The 26760-nt window shown below is 44.6% G+C and overlaps 1 protein-coding gene across 3 annotated transcripts in view; it reads left to right on the forward strand.

The window, feature by feature from the left end:
• Positions 1–1285: 1285 nt before the first annotated feature.
• Positions 1286–26760, forward strand: part of CNNM2 (cyclin and CBS domain divalent metal cation transport mediator 2) — a 103925-nt gene continuing 78450 nt past the window's right edge. Inside the window, exon 1 of one of the 3 annotated variants that reach the window (XM_075612513.1) lies at positions 1286–2886. In XM_075612513.1, coding sequence (XP_075468628.1) covers positions 1425–2886 — 1462 coding nt within the window. In that variant the 5' untranslated portion in view covers positions 1286–1424. The remainder of the gene's footprint in view (positions 2887–26760) is intronic. The other 2 variants (XM_075612511.1, XM_075612512.1) reach the window with 2 other exon arrangements.

Here is a 26760-nt window from a genome sequence, read left to right on the forward strand (position 1 = left end):
TCTGACACAGTGTTTATTACAGAATAGCTAAGAAAATATTGCTTTGGTTTTATTGGTGCAGATAAAGATACATACTGTATCTTTCCTGAAAAAAAATCTCTCTTATCTTGTTTATCACTGTGTTCCCTATGTAATGTTTAACCCTGTGATAACATTTAAATAAAAAATTACACCGGGTGTACAAATTCCATAAACATTCATGTATTTGTAGAAAGGTGCATGCAAATTTCAAAACAATTAAGTTATGTATGTAAAAATGCACGTTGAGTAACTCATGCTCAGTTGGACCAAACACTGTTCATTCCTAAAGAAAGTCAATTTGATATGCCAGCTTACTGTATGTTGTTAGCTCTTCATATTAACACAATCGTAAGCACACATTCCTCGTATTCACGTTTAAAGTTACATGACTGTGGGTGCATTTAAAGCAGCAATCTTCCCTACTCGTTTCTTGTTACCCTTTTTGTACATGGTGGTAACCAGGGGGCTTGCCTGAGCTGAACAGGGACCCTCTGGTTCCAAAGATCCTTACAAGTGGGGTTTCTCTGTGAGGTGTAATGTTGGTTTGTGTGCGTGGTATAAAGGGGGTTGTTTGTCAGGTGTAATGGGGTTTGTCTGTGAGGTGAACGCGGGTCTCTGTGTGAGGTGTAATGGTTTTTTCTCTGCGAGGTGTAATGGGGTTTTTTCTGCGAGTGAAATGGGGGTTTTTCTCTGTGAGGTGTAATGGGGTTTTTTCTCTGTGAGGTGAAATGGGGTTTTTTCTCTGTGAGGTGTAATGGGGTTTTTTCTCTGTGAGGTGTAATGGGGTTTCTCTTGAGTCTGGATTATGATGTGTTTCAGCACTTGCAGAAGTAGCTACGTGTGTGTCCCATAACTCGGTCTTTGCCTCAGATGTCCCCACTGAGGACATACACCCGCAGACAAGTCACGCGACGTGTCAGACCGAACCTGACATCCCGCCTGTCAATCACAGCCTGTCAATCATCTCACAGCCTATCAGTCATCTCTCCCCATGTACCAGAGAGCAGGGCACGAGACAGAAACCACAGGCTGGCATCTCATTGGCTCCCTTTGCCCCCGTCTTTACATAACCACGCCCCTGCCCGCCCTTAACCACGCCCTCCCAAAAGTAGGGGGTGGGGGGAAACTCCTCTGCTCCCGGTATGATTGGGCAGCAAGTCCGCTTTCCCCCTGCGCCTTTTTTTTAAGCTGTCAATTATCTCCGCCCCCTTTGCCCCATCCTCACCTTCCCATTGGTTTATCGGGATGTCGGTCATCAGGTGGCCTCGAAGATACTGGTTCACCTCGGGACGCGGCCGCCGAGGCAGCGTGCCTGTGAAAGCGAAATGAAGGCTGGGCCGTGATTGGCTCTGAGCATCCTATGTCCCCACCCCCATCCTCCGTCCCCCCTCCCCGTCCCAAAGATGGCGGGCGGCAACTCCGCACTGCCCACTCTCAACATGGCGGCGTGCAGTCACGGCAGCGCCTTGGCTCTGGTCTTCTTGGCGTTCAGCGGTTGCCTGGTGGGCTCTGCCCGGGGCGAAGAGGAGGGCGAGAAGACCGTCATCATCGGGCTGCGGCTGGAGGACACGGACGACGTGTCCTACATGGAAGGCGGCGCGCTGCGGGTGAGCGAGCGGACCCGCGTCAAGCTGCGGGTGTACGGGCAGAACATCAACAACGAGACGTGGTCCAAGATCGCCTTCACCGAGCACGAGCGGGCCAAGGGCTGGCCCCCCGAGGACCACCCGGCCCCCCACCCGTGTGGCATCCGAACCTCCGACATCATCATCCTCCCCGCCATCGTCTTACACCGGGAGACCTCCGGCATCGTGGAGATTGACATCAAGCCGCTGAGGAAGACGGAGAAGAGCAAGTCCTATTACCTGTGCACCTCCCGGCCCGTCCCGGGGGTGGGGGCGGCCGCCAGCTCGGGGGCTCTCCCCTGGACCGAGACCACCTGGATCTACCACGACGGCGACGACACCAAAGTGATCGTGGGGGAGGAGAAGAAGTTCCTGCTGCCCTTCTGGCTGCAGGTCATCTTCATCGCCCTGCTGCTGTGCCTGTCCGGCATGTTCAGCGGGCTCAACCTGGGGCTCATGGCGCTGGACCCCATGGAGCTGCGGATCGTGCAGAACTGCGGCACCGACAAGGAGAAGAACTACGCCAAGCGGATCGAACCGGTGAGGAGGCAGGGCAACTACCTGCTGTGCTCCCTCCTGCTGGGCAACGTGCTGGTCAACACCACCCTGACCATCCTGCTGGATGACATCGCCGGCTCCGGGCTGGTGGCCGTGGTGGTGTCCACCATCGGCATAGTCATCTTCGGGGAGATTGTCCCCCAGGCCATCTGCTCCAGGCACGGCTTGGCGGTGGGGGCCAACACCATCTTCCTGACCAAGTTCTTCATGATGATGACTTTCCCGGCTTCCTACCCGGTCAGCAAGCTGCTGGACTGCGTGCTGGGGCAGGAGATCGGCACGGTGTACAACCGGGAGAAGCTGCTGGAGATGCTGAGGGTGACCGACCCGTACAACGACCTGGTGAAGGAAGAGCTCAACATCATCCAGGGGGCCCTGGAGCTGAGGACCAAGACGGTGGAGGATGTCATGACCCCGCTGCGAGACTGCTTCATGATCGCCGGGGATGTCATGCTGGATTTTAACACCATGTCGGAGATCATGGAGAGCGGCTACACCCGGATCCCGGTGCACGAGGGGGAGAGGTGCAACATCGTGGACCTGCTGTTTGTCAAAGACCTGGCCTTCGTGGACCCCGATGACTGCACCCCGCTGAAGACCATCACCAAGTTTTACAGCCACCCCTTGCACTTTGTTTTCAATGACACCAAGCTGGATGCCATGCTGGAGGAGTTTAAAAAAGGTGGGAGCTTCCTATTCGCCGCTGCTTGTTCAGGCGTTGCTAGTGATCCAGGGACAAGACAGGCGGTGACAGGGAGGACACGCTGCACCCATACCCCCCTTTGCCAGCCTCCCTGCGCCTGCACTGCTCCTCCCAGCATGGGGGAGCTGCCTCTGGTGAAGCAGGGTGTTTAGCAGGTACACTGCGCCCCTCTGCAACACTGCGCTCCCCCCCCATACACCGCAACCTCCCCCCTGATGCACTGCGCCCCCCCCCCCCCCCTATACACTGAAACGTTATGAATGTGGGATCCGTGCAGGTTCTGAGACTTTTTAGGGGTTACGTCCCTATGTATTAATGTGCTGCATGAAATCTCATATTGTTTTGTGGATATGGGGTATTTCATATCCACCTATTGCATGAAAGATTAGTGATTCCTGGTAGAGGCTACATGAGGCACTTGTTCAGCCTTACCCCCCTTAACATGCTATCCTTACCCCCCTTAACATGCCATCCTTACCCCCCTTAACATGCCATCCTTACCCCCCCTTAACATGCCATCCTTACCCCCCCTTAACATGCCATCCTTACCCCCCCTTAACATGCCAGCCTTACCCCCCTTAACATGCCAGCCTTACCCCCCCTTAACATGCCAGCCTTATTCCCCTTAACATGCCAGCCTTACCCCCCCTTAACATGCCAGCCTTACCCCCTTAACATGCCAGCCTTACCCCCCTTAACATGCCAGCCTTACCCCCCCTTAACATGCCAGCCTTACCCCCCTTAACATGCTAGCCTTACCCTCCCTTAACATGCCAGCCTTACCCCCCCTTAACATGCCAGCCTTACCCCCCTTAACATGCCAGCCTTACCCCCCTTAACATGCCAGCCTTACCCCCCTTAACATGCCAGCCTTACCCCCCTTAACATGCCAGCCTTACCCCCCTTAACATGCCAGCCTTACCCCCCTTAACATGCCAGCCTTACCCCCCCTTAACATGCCAGCCTTATTCCCCTTAACATGCCAGCCTTAGCCCCCCTTAACATGCCAGCCTTAGCCCCCTTAACATGCCAGCCTTACCCCCCTTAACATGCCAGCCTTACCCCCCTTAACATGCCAGCCTTACTCCCCTTAACATGCCAGCCTTACCCCCCCTTAACATGCCAGCCTTACCCCCCTTAACATGCCAGCCATACCCCTGACCTAATAATCAGGACAAAATCAATAAGGGAGAGGGAGGTTATAGATAACTATCCACTGCATATTTTACATGAATCGTATTTTAACAAGTACATTCTCTACATATTGTGACATCTAATATCAATGAGATCTTTTTTGGACGGGTCACAGAAAGTAGCAAACTGGCCCCGGGACCAATGCTTGAATTTGATAAGAAACAGAAGTAGACTTGAATACCATCCTGTGATCTAGTCCCTGGGTTGCTGATGGCTTGCATGTAATTCTAGCAGCTGGAATACTTGTCTGTGGGCACTGCCCCTACATTTGCAAGTAACACATTAACAAAGATCACCCAGTTGACCCATCAGTAGTATTATTATAATAAGAAATCTCTGGTAAAAGTCTCCAGGGGCCACACATACTTGTCAGGGTGCAGCTCATTTATTCAGAGGGGACCAGTCTCGTCTGGTATAACTTTGGCTGCTAGGTATTGGTGAACAAACCCTTATCCCAATCATTTCTTCAGTACCATAGGGGCATGGACAAAGGTTTAAAGGAGCAGTTTGCATTTATGGCCTTTTTGCATTTAGATCTGAACTATCCTTTTCCAATGCTGTTTATTTTTTTAAATGTGATCAGGTGTTTGAAATAAGTGTCCGGGAGATTAAAATGGGGAGATTAAAATGTAGCTCTGTCTAGACCAGTCTATAGCAGGACATGCTCCTATCTGTGTGTTTTTTTTGGGGGGGGGGGTAGATGCAGTAACTGGGAGACGGACATGGGTAAGATTTGCTGCCAAACTGCATCCAATGCACTGGGAAACAATGAGGATAAATGGTAATTCCCCCACACCAGGTGTGGGTGTTACTGTGAAGGGGTCTGTTTGCTGTACCGATCTTGTTTCCGCCTACTCTCGTCCTTTTTTTATATAAATGTAGGTAGGTCTCCATGGCTTTTACCTTGAACTTCCTTTGGTGCTCGTTTCCGTACCAGAATCACTCAATCACAGATAAGAAATGTTTATCTCTTCATCTTTTATGTCCAAAGTGAGTTTCTCTAGAGTGTCGTTGGTACAAAAGTCCGCTTTTCCGAAGAGAAACACACAGCGTGCATGGTTTGGCTGGGTTATGTAATTGGGAGGCTTATTTTTCTGCTTGGTTGTAGTGCAGTCATGAGCTGTACCTTTTGGGGCAGTATTTTCTTTATCCTTGGGGCAGTATTTTCTTTATCCTTGGGGCAGTATTTTCTTTATCCTGCCTGGAGCTGCTTTATTCAGAAATCGTTGAGACATCTTTTATTTATTTTTTAATTTAGAACGCTTTATTTCTGTATAATTGTAAGAAGAAAAAAACCTAAATATAAAGCAGAAGACTGGGTTACAGAAGGTGGGAGGGGTACAGGGCGCAACAGGTACATAATTCCCCAAAAAGTAGACTTTTTTTTTTATAGATACACAGTCAAATATGACTTACACCAAAATAGTACATTTAAAGAAAAACAACAAAGTATCAAAGGAATTCTATATTGTATCTACATTAGAGATTTAGTAAACTGAGCATTAGAACGTGGAATGTGTAGTTTCTGTTTTTTTAGGAATGATAATTGAAGACAAGCAGAACATGATTTATTTCCAGCATTACTTCAGACAATGGAGCATTTTGTAGTGAAGTATGTTATGCAGATCAGTGAGTCGAACATAGGCACTATCTTTGCTCTCCATCTAAGGACAGGGACTTTCTAATGGTGATGATGGATAACCCTTATAAGCACATTCACATGTCTCCGGCAGGTTATCACACAATGCATCACATTGTATCACGCAGTGTGTACAATGCTTGCACTGCAGCAATGGATTCTGGGTAATGACATGGAAATGAGCACTCGTAGACCCAGATCCACAAAAGGGTACTAAGCTATGAATGGGAGTAAAGGCATGCAAAAGCTTGGCACCCTTTTGTGGATCCAAGCCCATACTGAGTCATGTTTTGCTTCCTATCCACTTTAATGTGGACTTCCTAATACTGCATATACCCAAGGAGATCAGAACCCTGTATAGTGCATTTAAAGAAGAGCCTCCTATTTGGAGGACTCTGATTGCACTACATAGGGTTCAGTTCTTCTTGGGTATATGCTTCATTACTCCCTTAGTCACACTCCTCCTTTGTAAATCGCTTTAGAATTGAATCGGATAGAGCAGGGCATGTTTATGTGGACTTCTAATACTGTTCCATATTCAGTGCTTGGCCAAATATTGGGCATGCTGGACTATAGGCTGTGAGTTATCAGAGCAGACGGGCATCGCGCCTATTCTGGCGGTAACTGACATTCAAATTAAGACTGGTTATCGCCATAAGCACGATACCCTGTGTCCAACTTTGATAAATCCCGACCACTGTGTGAATGCTACTACCAATTACAATAGGGGGATCGGAGGATATGATAGACTTTTGAAATATAGTGCAGGAGGAGAGCATGTTTCTGAGAAGGTGCACTGGTTGTTGGGATGCCTTTTTGTAGCATAATGATAACTCACGAGAAATGTGCAGTGTTCACAGAGTAGTGGATGCATTGAACAGCAGTCGAGCAGAAGAGCGACCAATACAGTCAAATAATCTTAGAATGCTAAAATAGATGGGCTCCTCTCTGTATATCTTCCTATCCAGTGAATGCTTCAGCCAATGTTTGAAGAGCCTTTTAAATGAGCCCTGCCTGATGTAAAATGGCAGCACAATCAAGAGTATAATAAAGCAGTATCTTTAGGACCTCTCTGTGCATGGGTAAAGGCGTTCATGATGCCACATCCAAGCAATGCTAACCAGCACTAAGCACTTGGATAGTAGTGTAGAAGACAGTTTGTGTATCACATAACAAACCGGAGGTCCCCCGGGGGTCCTTCTACAGGGGTGCATTTATTTTTTTTTGTATGGCGATGACCCCAAATATATATATATATATATATATATTTATATATTTATATTTGGAATAGTGCATCAGAACATTCAGTTGTGGTGTTTTTTTTTTTTAAATAAATAATATTGCTTAATTTTCCTTATCCTTGGAATGTGTTGTGATTGTTATACTGAATTTAACAAGGCAGAGCTTAGCAATGGGGTCTATCAATTCAATGTTGGATAACTGCTATTTATCACATTAGCGTGTGACCATTCAATCCATTACTATACATTTCCTAGAATAATATATTTTTAACCCGAAGTCCCATATCTTTCCATGAATGCATCTTCTATTGATTTTCTATTGATCAGAAGTGTTTATAACAAATCCCACTTAGAAATATGATTACCAATGTTCTCTTAGTTCATTGTTGGTATTCTAATTAACTGATCAGGGTATCTTTGGGTAGTAAGACTGGTGGAAGTGCGATAATACTATGGTACCAGTACTTTTTTAGTTTCCCACCTAGAGTACAGATATTTCTGTTAGTACATTTGCAGTTCCATTTGTTTTTTAAATGAATAAAGGTTATATTTTAGAACCACCCTTTTTGTTTTTATAGTATAGATTTTGTATATCTCTTATTACAATCCCAAGAGCTGTGCCCTAATATTTTTAAGTGTAGAAGTATTTTTGAATTAAGCCCAGTATCACAATTTTGGGATTGTCCAGATATTCAAGGCTTCTCTAACACCCAATTAACCAAACTCATTATCACACAGACAACTTGCTTAGCTATGTGTTGACTTGTTTCCCCTGGACGAAGGGTAGCCAACTTCAGTCCTCAAGAGCTACCAACAGGTCAGGTTTTCAGGATATCGCTGCTTCAGCACAGGTGGCTCAGTTGAAGACAGCCACCTGTGCTGAAGCAAGGATATCCTGAAAACTTGACATGCTGGTAGCTCTTGAGGTCTGGCGTTGGCCTGCCTTGGATTGAGGGGGGAGGAGAAAAGCTTTCAGGTCTCCACACTTTGCATCCATTCTGGTTTTGCTGGGAGTGTATGCATAACTGTGAGGATTTAGGTGGGTCTGTTCTGAGAGCATAATCTTCCAGCAGCTCTAAAAAAATCACAACGGCAGCTCTGTTTAATGAGCTTGCAAAGCTGTGTAGGTGTTTTTTTCCAGTTTCTATTGGAAGTACTCTACCATAAAGCTTGTTTTCAGAACATCTACTAATTAGTTCACTTCCTTGTGTGGTTTGGGGATGCACTGGAGTGTTTGTACTGTTCAAAACGGTCGTGGTCCGTCACCCTTTTTTTGTGTGTCAGGTGACATTTTTAGATAACTAGGTCAGCTCTGACAGTAATATGTGAAACACCAAGGCATTGCATGCTAGAAATGAGACCTCCATTTACATTGTAAGCGCTGGTGTGCGGCTCACTCTTGTAATTTGGCAGAATTTGAACCAGGGTGGTCCGCTGACTATTTTCGCTCTGGGAACCTGTCTGCTTTACGAGATACTCGCCGGTTTAGTTGGCGGTGTTCCTTCCTACATTTTCCAAGATGGTCATTCAATAGGAAGCCACAAGGTTGGCTCCCTGACTGATGTACTCCAATATCTGTTTGCGTCTTATTATTCCCACGACGAATGCAATATAGTGAACACAAGTTCAGTTTATTGAACTCCATTGATACTGATGCTTGTTTTCACCAACAATATTTAGTGTCGATAAAACCTATGTAAAAATGCACATTTAACCGCTAAAGACAATGCCCACTTTATGGGAGGATACTGCATGTAGAGCTGTGCACTCAAAATGGTATCCTTATGTTTCGGAGACAGAATACCAAAAGCTGAGACACGCACAATTATGAGATTAGATCCCTTTTGATAGTTGCTGAATTTCATAGCGCCTTTTTATCTTGTGGCAAACTTATTTTTTTAATTGACGTTATCACAAGTCAAGAATAGTGTTGGTTGTAAACCAACAAACTGAGAATAAATTCCACAAATTCCAATCAGTAATTGCCTAACACTTGATACTATGACTGTCCCACAATCTTCCAATAGATTTTTTTATTTTTTTTATAACTATTTATGCCAGACTTGTTTTATTTCTAAATTTGTTGCAGTTTTAAGATAGCAGATGTGTTTAATATTTGATGTGTTTTTTTTAGAGGAATAAATACTGGATAATTAGATGCGAACTCTGCGTGATCTTTAACCTGCTATACATTTTTAATAACCAGTCGGCCTAGAAGTGACTTATCTCGGATTAGCTCCATTCATTTTTAAAATGATATTTTGCATGCGAGCTCTCCTCACATCAATTAAGAAATTACACTATTTAAGCTTTTCCACCATGAACCATTTTGTAGCACTTCCAATTTTAACCCCTCGGAGGCAGGATGATTATCTGTTATAAACTGTTGGGAAGAAGAATTGGCCAATCGGAAAGCTCCCCTAGACAGTACTAGTTACACGCCTATCGCCGCAAGTTTTTTACTGCATGAGGCTACGGCCTCAGTGCCTGCGCTGCACGCACAACTGGCGGAGCGTGCAGCATAGTCCCCCGGCCTGAAGTGAGCTACGGGGGGGGCGTGACAGGGGCGTGGCCATGTCACCCAGCAGGTTTGACCTCATTGACTGAACCGCTGGGGGCGTGGCCTAGTGCTCCACCGCGCGTCCTGATCTCAATTCTCTTGAGAGCAGGAGAAACTATCGACGCAGCGCGGCGCCCCCCCTCCCCAACAGCGGGCCCGGCCCCAACAGCGGGGCGGCTTCTGTCCCTGCAGCGTCCGCTACAGCGGGCGCTGCAATAGCCAGCGAGGGGACCTGGCCTTAGGCAGGGTGGCTGATTGCCAGATGAGTGGTTTCATGTGTGTAAACCTCAAGAAGCTGTATACACATCAGCAGTACGGTAATCTTGGATGTTGCGTTGAACAAGATGGAAGTGCACACCATCAACCTGAACTCGCTTGGTCCTTGCAGGGAACGCATCTGCCGACATCAATACTCTTATACAAAGGAGGGCACACTTGAGTTATGAAAATGAAACATGTGTTTATTGTAACTTCGTGAAATGTTTACAACACCTTCATCAGGACTTGTCATCACACTGAAATGTAGATAAGTTAGAATATATATATTTTTTATTCTCATGTCTGGTGTGCCGCCCTTTGTATAATCTTTGATGTACACCAATTACCTCCTACTCCGATATGTTGGGTGCTTCTATGAAAGTTACCTTTGTCGCCTGGGTGTATTTTCTAGACCAGAGGTGCTCAACTCCAGTCCTCAAGACCCCTCCCCCCCACCCCCCTACAGGTCAGGTTTTGAGGATATCCCTGCTTCAGCACAGGTGGCTTAGTCATTGAGGGGGGGGGGGGGGGGGTTCTAGAGGACTGGAGTTGAGCACCACTGTTCTAGATACTATCTGACTCGCATGAAAGATGTAACATGTGGGACTTGTAAAGTATTGTAATCCGTTACATCCTGTGGGATTTACAAATGTTACTGTATTCATTATTCTTGGTAAAATGATAGAAGTGTGAACATGTCCCTTTTGAACAATGCAATTTTTATGGTGTGTAAAGTGAAACCACTTAAGAGACCACAGTGAGTTGAAGATTATATGATGTCCCGTCATAATGGCCGCCCATACACTCCATGGCCTTAAAGGGGAACAGCCACAAGCAGCGTGGGTCAAATGTAAGACCTTCATGGCCCCTGGGCTACATGTGGAAGAGCTCTGTTATAAAAAAAATCATTTCCACAGATGCATTGGGGCACCTGTGGGGGTTTTTTATTTTAATGCATCATTAAAATATTTAGCATTACATTTCTAATAAACAATATGAATCTACAGTTACATTTATGAACGCTCAATAACACTGATTATTAATGTGTAGTAATAGTTGGGTAATGAAATCCCTTTCTAACTAGTTTATAGAGAAAATAATTAAATCTGGAAAAGTTGTGAAATCGCTGTGATGAGCGCGAACGTTCAATCGTGTCTGTGGTTAGAAGTAAAGTGATTAAGGGGAACAGAAGCAGCACAAGGTATCTTCTCCTCGTTCAATCATTTTTATTTCAACAGTAACTGTAATCCTTAGGTGATCGCAACATGCAAGTTTGACGTTCTGGTGACTAAGTGTCATCACTTTGGGTCTAAGAATTCTTCTAAATTTAGAGCCACATGTTGAAATAAAGTTTATATTTCAGCCACCTAAAAATGTCTCTACAGATTTGTCATTTCAAATGATTTTTAGGTCCACAAGCTTAATTCTGAAATGTGCACCAATGCAATGTGAACATAGAATAAATAATTCTGTTGCAATGTGTTCTAACGCAGTTTATGCGAAAATTCAGAATAGTGGTGGTTTCCAGGTGCCATTGAAATACAACTACTTTTTGTGCTTTTCAAATAATGTAATGGTACTGTGACTTATCTCCTTTGGCAGTTGTGTGGTTGTTACCAGATGTTTGGCATACAGAGTTCCTATCACATACCAGTGCCCATCTTACTTTATAACTGCTGGTTTCTGGCAGCCTGCTGGAAATGACTATGCACCTATCGGCACACGCTGGAAACTGGCTGCTTTTGGGGGAGTGAGCTGCTGTTCTGTTATGGAGCAGAACACAGCCCTGTAGGAAGCTCAATCTGGGCACATTACGGCCGTGCCTTGCATACAATCATTTGGGTACCAAAAAAAAGGGGTTCATTAAAGGGCTCTCTCGATCAGGTTTTATGGCAGAGACCGTTTTATCTCCTGTTTGGCTTTCTCTAGTTACACTCCTCAATCCTGGATTAAATGAAATCAAACAGGATCTTCCTTTTTATTTGTACAAGGCAAAAAAGACTCAAAACTCTAGGATACATAGATTAGTAGATTTTGTAGAATTGGTAAATATTCCTTTAATTTTTTCACGATTTCCAAGCCTATAGATTTTGTTTTGTGTGTTCGGTACATATTTTAATTTTGTGAACTGGTCCAGGCAACCACCAGTCTGTTACTGAAATGTCACATTTTCACATCGTTGGCTTCCCTTCCCCTCCACTTGGCTTCGTAGGTTTTACAGGCCATCCTTTTTTTTCGGATAATACTTCACTTTGTATCTTTTGTATATCGTTGAGATGGCTGAAATTTAGCTGCCATATAGCCCTTGTTTTTGTTGCTCTGAAGTGGATATGCCAAGTTATTTTAGCTTTTTCACGTGTTTTAAATACTTTTTTATTTTTTTTGCAATTTAAGTTCATTTTTACAGGACTACCTTAATCCTGCTAATGTCCTTTGCAACATGTAGCACGCAAGCCACTAAAATGCAAGATCAGCAGAAATGGAGTCTGAACAGTACCTACTACTGGGATCAGAGTACAATAAATTCATAACAATTGTCCTAAAACGTCAACATACCTATATAAAATTCTGAATGCAAGACATTTCAAACCTACAACCGCTGAATTATATTAGAAAAGGATACAAGATACAGGCATACCCCGGTTTAAGGACACTCACTTTAAGTACACTCGCGAGGAAGGACATATTTTCAATAGCACCATACCCCTGTGTCCATACACTCGCTTCGAGTACGGACACTTATTCTGCCCTACAGATCGACGTAGTAGTGACGCGCTGATTCCCCTCGCCCAATAGGCAAACGGCAGCTCGCGCATGCGTCTGTCAGCACGTCCTAAACAGCAATACCGGCTCCCTACCTGTACCGAAGCATCGATAAGTGGGGAAAAAGGTAGTGCTTCACATACATGCTCTGGACCCATGTACATTAATGCGGGGTGTGCCTGTAGTATGAACTCCCTTTTGAAGTGTGTGAGCTCTTTTACGTACTCAAGTGGATTGAGGAGTGGCTAAGTGAGTAAATACACTGACTCTGTAAACCATGGGGAACCTGGTTCAATTCTTGCTGTCGGCTCCTTAAGACCTTGTCACTTTATTTCTCTGTGCCTCAGGCACCAAAAACATAGTTTGTAAGCACACCTGTGAAGGGACAGTCTGTAGAAATCCTATGTGCTGCGCACCGTGCACTATATTGAAGCGCTTTTAGTCCCATATGAAATAAAGCTTATTAAAGTGCTGTTAATATTTGCAACTCAAATATAAATGTGGGGCATGCTGGTGATGGGAAAATAATTGCCTCACATAATATACAGTGCGTTGTGAACTTGCACAGGTGCTTCTTTGCTACCGAGACCTGACTAACTCGGCAAGAGGTAAATGCCGCATTACTACTGCTAAACTAAAACTTAAATATTTAATTCTTCCTTGCAGTTTGGCTCTGTTGGGTCCCTTTTGGCAAATTAGCTGAATGCCACAAGCTGCTACATTTGGAAGGCCTGGAACAGCTTATTTTTACAACTTCCAGTTTCCAAAGAATTCTTTTGAAACCAGTAGTGCAAGACCTCAGTGTGTTTTTAAACTTCTGTACTGCTGGAGGCTTTTCACATACAGACCATCTATAAACGTCATCAGATAAAAAGATTTTCAGCATTCAACTTTCACCTCCTTCGTTGCCAGACGATCCTGCAGTGTATTGCTGTGCGGTGAGGGAGCTTAAGATCACATTCTTAAAGCATTCCCGGGAGAAGGGACTCCAAGCTCAGTCCGCAAGACCAACAAGCAGGCCACATTTCTAGGGTAACAACATTTAAACGTTATTTTAGTGATAACTGGAGCTACAGTATGTTGATTTAATTGTAAATTACGACAGTCTTGAAAACATGGCCTCTTTGGTCTCAATGAATTAACCTGGGAAGTCCTGCTCTTGATAACCACTTTTATATTTTCCTTGTGTACCTCAGTAGTGTACACAGTGCTGTACATTTGTTTGTTTTTTGTGTCAAGTGCATAGTGGTTTCATGTGCCTGTACCTGCCTTTTCCCTCCTCCTTTCATTGATTATTGGTGGGGCAGCTATCGGATTTGGGGACAAAATAGGGTAACCTCGCACCTCCACAACATGCACCATCACCCTTCTCCCATTTTCTTGCAAACGACTTCAATGTCTTGATTATAACTGTGTGATGCACTTTCTTTCCTCCAACTAACTGATGCACTTCAATCTGGATCTTGCCCTATCCACTCAACTGCTCTAACGAGATGTCGATCTCCTCTAGAGCGCTCTGATCTATCGGCCTATCTCATGGACCTGCTGCCTTTAAACTGATTTCTGGCACTGCAGGTCTTGCTCGCAGAGTAAAGGCTTGGTCCCTGCTGCTGGGACAAGAGCCGCCCTTCAATGGGGCTGGGCCTGCTGCGAGGGGCGGTTGCGCATTCTGTTTTTCAGGCAGACATGAAATTTGTGAGTAGAACTAGTGACGGAGCGCTAGGCCACGCCCCCCGCCAGTTCAGCCAATAAGGACGAACCTGCTGTCATGGCCGCGAACGTCACGCCCCCCCCCTTCCCCGTCTTTCCCCTGCAGCTCACTGCACACCCGGGAACTTGGCTGCACGCGCCGGCAGGCGCGCTGGCAGCGCAGACAGCGAGGCCGTAGCCTTTACATTCTGTTGCTGACCTTTTGATGCTATTTTGACTATCTCAAATTCTAACATGCCAATTAAAATAAATAGTAGATTAAAGTGATCCCACATGAATAAGCACCTTGCTTTTTTGTTTCTTTTTGAGTCGTGCACTAGAAAGCTTAGAACGGAGGTGGCCAACTCCAGCCCTCAATGACTGGCAACAGGTCAGGTATTGGGGACATCCCTGCTTCAGCACAGGTGGCTCAGTAAACGACTTCAGTTTCCAACGTATTTTTATTTGACTAGTCCAGGGGCGGCCAACTCCAGTACTCAAGGGCCACTACCATTTCAGGTGTTCAGGATATCCTTGCTTCAGCACAGGTGGATCAGTCAATCAGTCAATTGAAGTGTCTCCTAGTTTGGATCATACATTTAGGAACCTATGACCCGTGAAGTTTGCTCACCCCACAGGGTTACTGTGCCGGGAAACTGCCAGTGACGTCTGGTTGCCATTAGGAATTGCTTCCCCTTCAGCAAGCTGCCCAGTGACAATCTTGGAAGAAGATATAAGCTCATTTAATAAAGGTAAAAAATAATACTAGGATCTATTTCTAGACCTCTACAAGGTCCGAGTATCCATCCCAAAACAGAAATAAGGTCTACTGCCTTAGGCCTGTAATATAGTGCGCACGTGTCAATGATAATTGCAGTGTGAGCCTGCAGTTGATATACTTGAGACGCGCGCGCACGTCCGTGAGCGTTGGCGTGGCAGATCGGTGAAAATACAAGACATTTGTATTTTCACGCTGTGACGTCAGAGCCGCGCGCGTCACCGATTGCGCTATAGCAACTGCACGCGCAACACCGGGTGCGCGCACTAGCGCGTACTATATAACAAGCCTTAGGTTGCATGTAGTGCTTCTTGGGGGGTGAAATTAGTGACACCACAGCCTAGATAAATGTATCCGTTTGTGCAAAGGAAATGTCAGTGTGGATTTATGAATCATGCACGAGGTCATTAATATTGCACGCTGTGTCTTTATTATACACACGTTGTATTCCTTAACTGCTACTGCTCATCTCGGCACCAAAAAGAAGATTCAAGCACATAATTATTAAGGAAGCGCTATGTATAAAATAAGTGCAAGAAAGTGTGTGTATTTGTAGTTTAACACACTCCCTAATGGAGATTACTGCAATAAATTCCAGTCACCTGGGAATAGTTCTTGACTAAATAGTTGAATGAAATGACACCTTTTATGTGGTTCTGTGCCCCAGTTTAATACTTTCTGCAGCCTGTTTCACAATTCTCGAGGGCGACTCTTGATTCAGCCCCTGGAAATTGGATAAAATGTACAAATTGTAAACACAGGGCTCTTGTGAACATGGTAACGTGTCATTTCACTGTAGGCATTTAGGCCCATATTCACTAAACTCGTTTAAGTTGGCAAATAGTGACGATACCTAAAGCTGGAACGGAAGTTATTTGCCTCGAGGTTAACATTGTGTTGACTTAAATAATTTATAGGCAAAAAGAGCGGCCGCATTGAGCTAATTAATATAGGGTAACACTGTGTTTTTTCTGCAAATGCCGTGATATGTACATTTTCTAGTAGCTGTATTGGTCTTGGTGGGAATAAATAATTTGATAGAGCAGCCTGCAAATCATCGCAACATTTAATGTAGTGAGTAGTAACTTTGCACGTCTAAGGCTGCGTCCAGGGTGAATCCAGCCGGGCGGAGGCGTGCTGAGGCTGAGGGAAAGCGGGTGCTTTCCCTGGCCTTAGACCGCGAGCCGTCAGGGGGTAGGAGGGGGGGGGGGTTTATGTCACGGACCTGGTTCGCCCTCATTGGGCGAACCGCTCACGTGACCGGCCCTGCGCTCCCGTGAGCGCCAAAACTAACATTTTCTTAAAACCCATGCTTCCGCACACTTGCGGAAGCGTGCGCGAGCCCCTGCTAAAGCCGCTCTCATTGCGGCAGCAGGGGCTCACTGCCGAGCAGCAGCGCGCCACAGCACGGGTCAGCGCCTAAGCGCTGACCATGCCCGAGGCCTAAGAATGTAATGATTACTCTCATACTCTGTGCTTCACATCCATCCACATCCATTTCTACAGCGTGTTGGTGTCATTATCTGAACTTGGAACGCTGATTTTACATTGAGTTTGGATATTCCCTAAAATTAACACCATCATTGCTGCTAAATCTTGGCACCCTCTTGTGGATCTGGGCCATATCCGTGTAACATCTATTATCTTAAAACGGCAGTCCCACACAGCAAGGGAACAAGTTCTCCGTTTGATCGGCTTCATTGGGCCTCATCCCCACTGTGCGCGGCTGTGCGCGGCATGCAAACAAGGTACGGCCCTCTATGGGGCCGAGCCCAGTAGGTACCTGCATGCGCCTGCTGTCCCATCATGAACCCATGACCACTGATCGCGGCCGAAAGGGGTGCACACGCCCCGATGCGCGGGTGCACGCACTGACTGGGGCCGTAGCTAGAAAGAAGCAATTATAAGTAGCAATTTTACTTCTTTGCATGCTGTTGAAAATGAATGTTTCCCTTCTCTCCGGATCCACTGAACTCCAACATCAGCTTGTTATATTAATCCATCTGACTAATGATATTGGTTCATAATTGCTATACAAAGAATGGAGAAAACAAAAGAAATTTATCACTAGTTTTGAAGACAAGCAAACGCCTCACAAATACATTGTATAAAGTCAGTGTAAACCATATTTCCCGCATCCCCCCCCCCCCCCCCCCACCCTCCCGGTCAATCGCTACATTTTACCTATTTATCATACCACTGTCCCATGCTAACTTTTGTCCTGAGTGACTGTACCTTTTAATTTTTATTTTTTTACCCATAATTTAAGTTGTTTTAATACTGGTGCAAATTTAGGCACATTTGTGAGCACATTCAAATGTCTGACAGGTCTGCAACCCTGTCTTTCCCCATTCTCCTTGCATACAATGCTGCCACTGCAGCTGGGGGTTGTGGGTAATGACATGCAAATAAGCACTACCAGTGAGTCACTCTTAACTTCTTATCCATTTTAACATGGATATCCCTATAAGCTTATGCCTTCTGTATTACACAGCGTTTCAGCACAGCCTGGGTTGTTGTTGCACAGCCAGTAAACCCACTCGGACAGCTGTTTCGACCTTTTGGCGAGGTTGGTAGCTGGCAGTTCTGCAGTGGAAGCGCTGTATGCTAAGCCAGAGGTACGCAAACTGGGGGGCGCGAGACTGCTTGAAGGGGGGTGCGCAGTTTACAGAGACCACGCACGCTTCCCGAAGGCACTTAAATTAGGTGCCGGGGGAGCTGCAGGGCCTCTGTAAACCTTTACTTACTTTGGCTCCACACGCGTCGCCATGGCAACGCGGCGAGGTCATGTGACGTCGTGATGCCGGAGCCGGGCTGAGGGGGGGCGCGGGGTTTTGGCTTGAGATAATTGATGTGTACAGTTTTAACCGGAGCCTTTCATGCAGGTGACCATGTGCTTCAGGCCTTGTTTATAGTGGAGGCACACCGCCAAAACAAATGAATGTTGTCCAATGAGCGCGCACATTGTGCGTCCAATCGCGCTATCTTTGTAAAGACTTTTGAAATTGTTCTTGCTGCGAGATGGCCGCGTCAAATGAGCAGTTCAGCCAATGAGGGTGGACCGCTCACGTGACGCCACGCATCCCTGCCACCTTCGCACGTGAGTGACATCACACGCATGCGCGCACTGACACCAACTATAATCGAGGCCTTGCGGGGCGTTCGCTTGTGCTTGAAATGCTGAGTATGATATTATGTACACGGAAGCTCAATATAATGTGAGTTTAAACCTGGAGTTTATCGCTGACATCTTACCATCCATGGCCCTGCATTTCTTATGAGCCTTTTCTTCACCTGCCAGGGCAGAGAAAACAAATTGTACCTGAGAACCGCTTTTATTATGCATGTAAAATCCACTATGTACACACTTTGCAATTTAGACTTCCCAAGCAAATGTTGGCCGAAAGTTACCCTGACGTGCGAAATTAGCATTTTTGAAGACCTGACTGTTGGATTTTACCGGGATGGAGCAGATTGACTGTTAATATTTAACCATTTATGGGTTGGAAGGGATTCACTTTCATCCAATTGGGTTGATAACTGAAGAAATGGGTCGTCGCAAATAAAATCCTGCTCGGGAACGTGTATGAACAGAGTATTGCATTCCATGGGATCTTGTAATTTGTGAAATATTGCTTATTTTTCAAGCATTTAAAATAGGTTGGAAAGTCAAAATTAACCTTTTTTGCAGCTTTAAAGGGCAAATAACCTTAAAGCATCTAGAATTAAATACAGGGTCTTCTTGATCATACAATATTTCTGCGTTTTTTTTTTTTTTTTTTTTTTTAATCTGGGGTACCAACAGAGATGCAAACGGTGGCAGTACTGACGTGATTAAGGAATCCATTTCTTTGTACTTTAAATGTACAGGATGTGAAGAAAAGTTGAGGCAATCAAAACACCCAACCCATCCTAACAACTTTAATACTGTAGTAGTTTCATAATCGGAGTTGGGTTTATTAGCTTTGGAAATGTAGCACAAAATAATATCCCAATCTGTATAATATATAATGCTGTTTATCGGGAATTGGTTCCATCTAGCTAATGGATAAATAAGGCAGCGATTTCAAAGTTACAGGTAGCGGGGCAATAAATAGCCTTTAGAAAAAAGCCCGAATTAACAGGCCTCTTATAAATGGTTTTACATCCAAATTCCTCAAAAGTGGAAAACCTGAGTTACACAACTCATTTGGTTTACAAAAGTTTAAAAAAAAATTGGATCTGAGCCTATTAGCCAAATTGTTCATATCTGACAAACAGAACACGTTATATATTTTGCATTCGAACTTGTGTAGTTGCGCTGCATAACCATACAAAAAGGCTGTTCGTGAATCCTCATCGTTCGCGTTGGTTTCACGCGTGCTTAGTGAGGAAATGATCTCATCGTGTGACTTCAGTGCTGGAGGGGCTGGGTGCAGGGATGTGCTCTATGTAAAGCGTACTGCAAATACAGTAAATCCATTTTTGGCCAATGGTTAGCAGCACAATTATATTTTTTGTGTTTTCCAAAGTTAGGGTGTAATATGCTTATGCGTGTTGTGTGTATGTGTGTATGTTCATAGACAACATTTCCTACTGTAAAGACCATAGTGTTGAGTATAATGGACGTTGATGATAATGACATGCAAATTAGACGTAGTTCTAACATAGTCAGTGAAGACACTGGAATCAGGCTTTTTTATTGGATGGGTGTAACGTCACAGTTTGGCATAATTGAAATACCGTAGTGTTCTTCCCATCTCCCCTCTCCATCCTGTTTTAGGCAAAGTCACATTATGAGCCCTGATTTAACAGCTTTGTGTGTACAGCCATTGTAGGTTACACTACAAACCTGAGCAATTTGCTGTGTAGGAATCTCTGCATTAATAGATTTATATTTGTTATGACGGGGAAACCCAATTTCCCTTTCAACAAGTTGGTGTCATCAAGACCATTTGAACCCTGATATTCAGCACTATTTCCCACCGGGTCCTCCTCACAAAAGTAATACACACTTCAATCAGGAGACTGCGATACCAATGACAAGAATAAGAATACACAGCGGCCGTTGTATACATTCCGAGAAGACAAAAAGGACAAGCAGATCAACGGCATAAAAAGACGGGAATGTGTCCCTTCGGAAAGCGTTAACCCGCTGTATCAGAAGGTTGTGCCACCTCCGTGACCACGGATCCTCCGCCACTTCGGCATCACGTGACTGCTATTCGGAGCGATCACCTGATAATGTTTCTGTTCCAGCCCTTGGCCCGGATGCGACGAGGAGGGGGCATGTGGTACGCAATCAGCGCACCACCGGATCGCATATTGCCCCTAAAAAAAGAGCAAAGTGCAATGATTTACAGTGTACGGGCCCCTGCGGTGGCACTTAACGTGCGCCATACGTCAGGGGTGGGCAGCTCCAGTCCTGAAGGGCCACCAACAGGTCGGGTATTAGGGATATCCCTGCTTCGTTCTGACTGAGCCACCTGTGCTGTAGCAGGGGACATTAAGGAGGAGTTAAAAGGTTTGTTAAAGCTGCAGACAAAGCAGTATCCTACGTGTTTTTGTTTTGTTTTTTAATAAATCCGTTCTGTACTATGAGAAAATACTTGTAGCATTTTTTTTTCTTTAAAAAAAAAAGCATCTTTTGATTCTGTAACCCCCTTTCCTTATGCCTATGGGAAGCCGCGGGCGACTGAGCGTGCTGCTGATACCTGTACGCTCAAATCTTCACTGATCGATCAGCAACTTGGCTAATTACGTATTGTGTGGCTTGTATTGATGTATTTTTTTTTTTCCAGCCAAGGCCCTTGTTAATTAACCCCGCGGAGGCAGAGGGGCAGAGCAATGAGCCACATTCCCATGTGGCATCCAAGGGCTTCATCTTGTGAATGCTTGCCATAATATTAGATGAATGATGGCCGGCGGTGTATGTTTGTAATTAGCCAATAAAGCTGTGTCGCAGGATGAATCATTAGGGTAATGAGTTGCACCTTGTGTTAGCCTGTGAATTTTATGTCCCCGAGGCCTCTGACTTAGCTGTCCATGCCAGTGATTTCTGGCTGCAAAAGGATTATAAAATATAACAACCTCCACAATCGCTTGTTATCTTCACAATTCTCACCTGTTAACAGAAACTCTCTTCAGTTTTATAGTCATCAATGCAAAGTTTAAGTGATAACGAAAAGAGCGTTGGTATTTTTCCTTTATAGCTCACTTTGTAGTGTTTTGCCACTTTTGTCTTTATAGTCACAATCACCGTGTTGCTTTTTTGACTGGCTCTCATTTTCAATGTAAAACCAGCAACAAAGTTCAGTCCTAAAAACTGGAACAAATTTGCCAGGAATAGGTTGCTAGTTTGTGGTTGCAGTGATGTTTCTGTAAGGGAAATGTATCAGATCCCGAAGTAAAAAAATATTACAACTACAATAAAGAATTAAGATTTAAAGCAGCAGTCTAAGCTGCCACTTTGCCCTCATTTAATATGGGCATCAATACAACCCACACACTGATAAGTAATCAGCTAAGTTGCTGATCGATCCGTTCTCCTGTGATCGATCGGCAATGATTTGGCTTGGGGTTCACTAAATGGCTGTCAGTGCAGCAGAAGAGGACCAAAGATGCAAAGTTCTGTGGGGAAGATCATGTGACCAGGCAGGCACTAGATACAATTGGTGCACTGCTAGAGTGGGGACAGGGATCAAAAAGGGGTGTGTCAGGGCCTGTTTCAGAAGGGGATGTGATTTGTAAATGGTTGCTATAGAAACAAAAATGTTTTTTATATGTTTATTCATTAAAAATGTAATTCAGAATAATTTTTTTAAATGCTACAAGTATTTTCTCGGTACCGAACTGATTTATTAAAAAAAAACACATGTAGGATATTGCTTGGTCTGCAGCTTCTTAAATAAAGAAGTGATAGAAAAAGCAATTCTTCTCCCAGTCCATATTCCAGCTCCATTCCTAACCATGTCCTAATCGCTATAAGGAGCTTTTTGTTGATGCCTAAAAATAGATGCCACATCTTAGTTATATAAATAACTCTGGTTAAAAATAGTAAATGGAACTCCTCCATTAGCATGTTAACATCCAAAATATTAATAAATTAAGTTTGAACATTGTCTGGTTACCAAAGTACCACCCACCCCTCCTTCTCTGGCACTCTGTTCTCCATAGTTTGGGCCTCACATGCGTAGCCCTAAATACCCTCTGGTAACTAAGAGTGGAACAGACTTTAAAAGTGCAATTCAACCTACCCATGGGAATAATCAATGCGTTCTCTCTTCTATCTGTAATGTTCAAACTCTGACAGAGCCACTCCCGGGGACCAATCACATTGCAACTGACTGGTCACGCTGCACTCTGGCTGTGAGGTCCCTACAGGGGCGTCTGGGGCTTCTATATTGATGGAACAGAGGGGGCATTGGTTATCGCAGGGGTGGTCAAGCCCCCCCAAAAGGTCAGGTTTTAAGGATGTCCCAGCTTCAGCACGGGTGGCTCAATCTGCCCCTGCTTGAGCACAGGGGACTCAATCCTGACCTGTTGGGGGGCTTGAGGACTGGAGTTGAGCACCCCTGGGTTACCGGGATGTTCACCTATACAGAAAGCCAGGAACATTTTTATTTAATGCAACTTATTTTTTTAATCTAGGTGTTTATATATTTTTCATACAAACACACATTTACTTAAAGGTAGGTTGAAATGCCTGTTTAAGAAGTGGATGGTTCCTTGAGATGTTGTCTCTTTTTGCCAGTTTCTTGGTACCAGTGATAAAAATACAGAGTAACAAAATAATTATACTGAACACGGATTTACATGCTGTTTTTCTAATAAAAAAGTCTCCCTAAAAATATATTTAAGCCAGTTATGTAGTTCTCTAAAACGTCTCCCTTTTCTACTCAGATCCCTTCTTTACACATACAACTACAGGTCGATAAGCTGTTATCTTATGAATGATTGGGATCCTATTAAATGAAGTGAGCTTGTCTGTGTAATAGAGAAGAACACATGTTGGCTGATAATAGCTGTATTTTTAGAGCATGTTTCTCCCAATGGGACTCCAAACACTTCCCAATTACAAAAGGAAAGGAATACATTAGAAACCAAGAAACCAAACGCGGGATAAAATTGGCAACAAATTACATGTAAGGTACTGGCACAAACCGGGGAGCGCAATAATTTTTGGGTGAGGCTTGCAATGGATGACATCCTTTCTCACGACCACTTTCCATGTCTTTTTATCTCGGCACGTTTAAAGTTTTAGACCACAGTAGGATATGTGAAACTAAATCTTGCCTTAAATTACTCATACCCAGTCATGAAATGAGTGTCTTCCTTTTCAAATCTTGCATCTCGTTACGTGTAGTAGATAAGGAGACATTCAGGGATTTAACTTCTAAAGTTAGGGATTCTCAAACTGTGGTCTGTGAAATGCTTCAATGTATTTTATTATTTTAGGTCCAGTTGTTGGGTTCACAATTTTTTCTTGCCATTGTATTATATACACAAGAGTTTTCACCTATTTGAAACCTAAAATGTTGTTGGAGCATAATTGAAGTTCTAATAAATAGATAACCTGATCAAATAAATCACACATTATTTTTCAGCATTTATTTATCCACAAATGATTCAACATTCAATATCCGTGTGATACAAAGTATGTGACCCTTTAGATTCAGTACCTGCTGGCGCCCCCTTGAGCCGCAATGACTTAAACTAAGCGTTTCCTGTAACTGCTGGTCAGTCTCTCACATCGGTTTCGCCCATACCTCCTCACAGAACGGCTTCAGCTCAGTGACATTAAAGGGTTTCCTTGCATGGACATCTCGCTTCAGGTCCTGCCGCAACATTTCGATGGGGTTTAGGTCCGGACTTTGACTTGGCCATTCTAAAATTTGGAATTTCTTCTTCTGCAGCCATTCTTTTCTAGATCTGCTTGTATGTTTAGGATCATGGTCTTGCTGCATGACCCACTTTCGCTTCAGCTCATGGACAGATAGCCTGACATTCTCCTCTAGAATCTTCTGATACAATGCAGAATTCATGGTTGTGTCGATGATGGCAAGCCGTCCAGGCCCTGAGGCAGCAAAGCAAAGTGTGATGTACCAGGTATTTCATGCGGAAATGCTTTTTTTCCAGGGGCTGATTGAGCAGACTATTCCCGTTGAGCGGTCGACCCAATATAAATGGAAGTGGGGCCCTCTCCACTCACGGTACTGTCACCAGGGGGCGCCATCGCTGCTAAAGCTGTTGCATGACCACATATGCTGGAGGTCTGGTTGCCCTCTGGTGTTGCCAGACCTCGGGCATTGAAAAAACAGTGATCCCTTGTCAGCCAGAAAAAGGGGAAGCTTTGTAGCTTCATATTAACCATTTTATTTTTGTTTGTAAAAGTTGAGTTCACAATAGCCACGGATATGAATTTTGCATCTTTCTGACATTGAGCAACCAATGTAACCTTCACCTAAGAGTAAAAGAATAAATCACGGCTACAGCTTCCAACTGAGATATTTTTGTGTATGTTTCGACTTTAATACCCAGTCTGTTGGAGGACATAATTAGCTTTAGCGACCAAACACACTCCTCATATCAACTATGTTGTCTGAGGTCACGGATTACTTCACGGTCGCAGCACGTAGGGGGAGTTTCCCGGAGGTCCATTGCGGGTAACGCACCCAACCCGCCATTCAAGCAATTGCTAATTAACGCCGGAGCGGGTGCATTGTCACGTTGCTGATCTCCGTGAATCCCCTTCTACGATTGCAGTTTTCTGCTGCAGGATGGTATGAAAGTTACACGTATGTATGTTATGGTGGGTAAAAAAAGTGACTTACTTGCGTAAGTAGCCACTGTGCTATTTCTAGCTAAAGTTGCTGTTTCATACTTCACTATTGTGGCCCTTTTTACATTCTCTTTAGGATCAAAGAAAATTGGGACTTGGTTATTACCTCGAACACCTTCCGTGACACATTGTGTATTATTTTATTACTGATATTTTTATCTGCGCCCATTATTCATTTTGTTTGTTCTATATATATGTTAACCTGAGTGTGAGGTTAGGAATTCTGAGGCAGCATTTAATTATCTGTATTTAATTATTTATTTTGATATCGTTGCGCATCCAAAAAATTTATACACACACTGTGTGTGTGTGTGTGTGTGTGTGTGTGTGTGTGTGTGTGTATGTATATCCTACATACAGGAGACGGGAAGCATCTCACCAACGAGCGAGCTGCATCGCACGCTGTGGATTACTTATTGATTACCTCTGACAAGGACGATTTCAGTGGTGAACTGTATTTCACCTTTATAAACGTTTTATCTTTGTGCTTGACACTGTTTATCTTCTGAACGCTGCTTTCAGATTTGTTGCCGGACATATGACCGTATATAATATATAGTTCTTGTCTCGGAAAGTCTGTGAATATAGGCATGTTTTTGTAAGAGGTGTAACAAAATGTAATGGTCAGTTCCCCCGCCGTAAAATGTCTGAAATCTATTTTTACAACTATTGTTGAGGTGTATTAACAGGTTCCAGCTGGTCTGGTTTTGGTTGGAGGAGCAATGTGTACATTCAGTACGAACACAAGTGATTTATAGTGTGTCCTACCTGAGCCCTTAAAGCTGCTACTGTCTGTACAGCGGTGCATTAGGCCGGTGTAAATGCATGAACTCGGAATTTGGAGATGCCCACTAATGGAGATGAGAGATTTCATTGATTTAAATAAACCCCCCCTGTCCTCACCTCCTTTTTCATTTCATTTATAATCGGCTAAGTTTGATATCGCAGGAAAAATGGCCATAATAGAGGTACTGTAAATATCAGTGAACATTGGGAGCTGGGGGGGGGGGGGGGTGCACAATGTTGGGTACAATGTTTTGCACACATTGTATATTTGCTGTATAGAGAAACAAGTCTCAATATATTTTGTATGATCCATAATAAAGTGGCCCCTGCATTTGGCTCATGGTATCCCCCTTCCAGCTCCGTTTTCCTTTTTGGTACCTATGTTGGACTTGTATTAAGCTTCCTGGTCAAAGCTCTGTTCTCTTCATACACTTATAGAAAGACATTATGGGCAGATTTCTTATTCACCTCAGAGGTGTAGTAGCTGTATTGAAGTCCATATGTACCTTGTTGATTAACATACTGTTTGTGTAATTGGCAAACATTACTTTTACATTACTTGGTTTATTGTGTTGCTATGGCTCCTTGTGTAGATAAATATAGACAACTGTGTAAAAATCGGGATCCTTACAATGCTTGTTTGTGTGCACTCCACGGCCTAAACTCATTTGAGTTTTGGAATCGGCCCCCCCATGCCTGCTGGAAGAATGCATGCCGCAGCCCCCCCTTGCCTGCTGGAAGAATGCATGCCGCAGCCCCCCCTTGCCTGCTGGAAGAATGCATGCCGCAGTCCCCCCTTGCCTGCTGGAAGAATGCATGCCGCAGTCCCCCCTTGCCTGCTGGAAGAATGCATGCCGCAGCCCCCCCTTGCCTGCTGGAAGAATGCATGCCGCAGTCCCCCCTTGCCTGCTGGAAGAATGCATGCCGCAGTCCCCCCTTGCCTGCTGGAAGAATGCATGCCGCAGCCCCCCCTTGCCTGCTGGAAGAATGCATGCCGCAGTCCCCCCTTGCCTGCTGGAAGAATGCATGCCGCAGTCCCCCTTGCCTGCTGGAAGAATGCATGCCGCAGCCCCCCCTTGCCTGCTGGAAGAATGCATGCCGCAGTCCCCCCTTGCCTGCTAGAAG

Source organism: Ascaphus truei, chromosome 8 (assembly GCF_040206685.1).
Source record: "Ascaphus truei isolate aAscTru1 chromosome 8, aAscTru1.hap1, whole genome shotgun sequence".
NCBI lineage: Eukaryota > Metazoa > Chordata > Amphibia > Anura > Ascaphidae > Ascaphus > Ascaphus truei.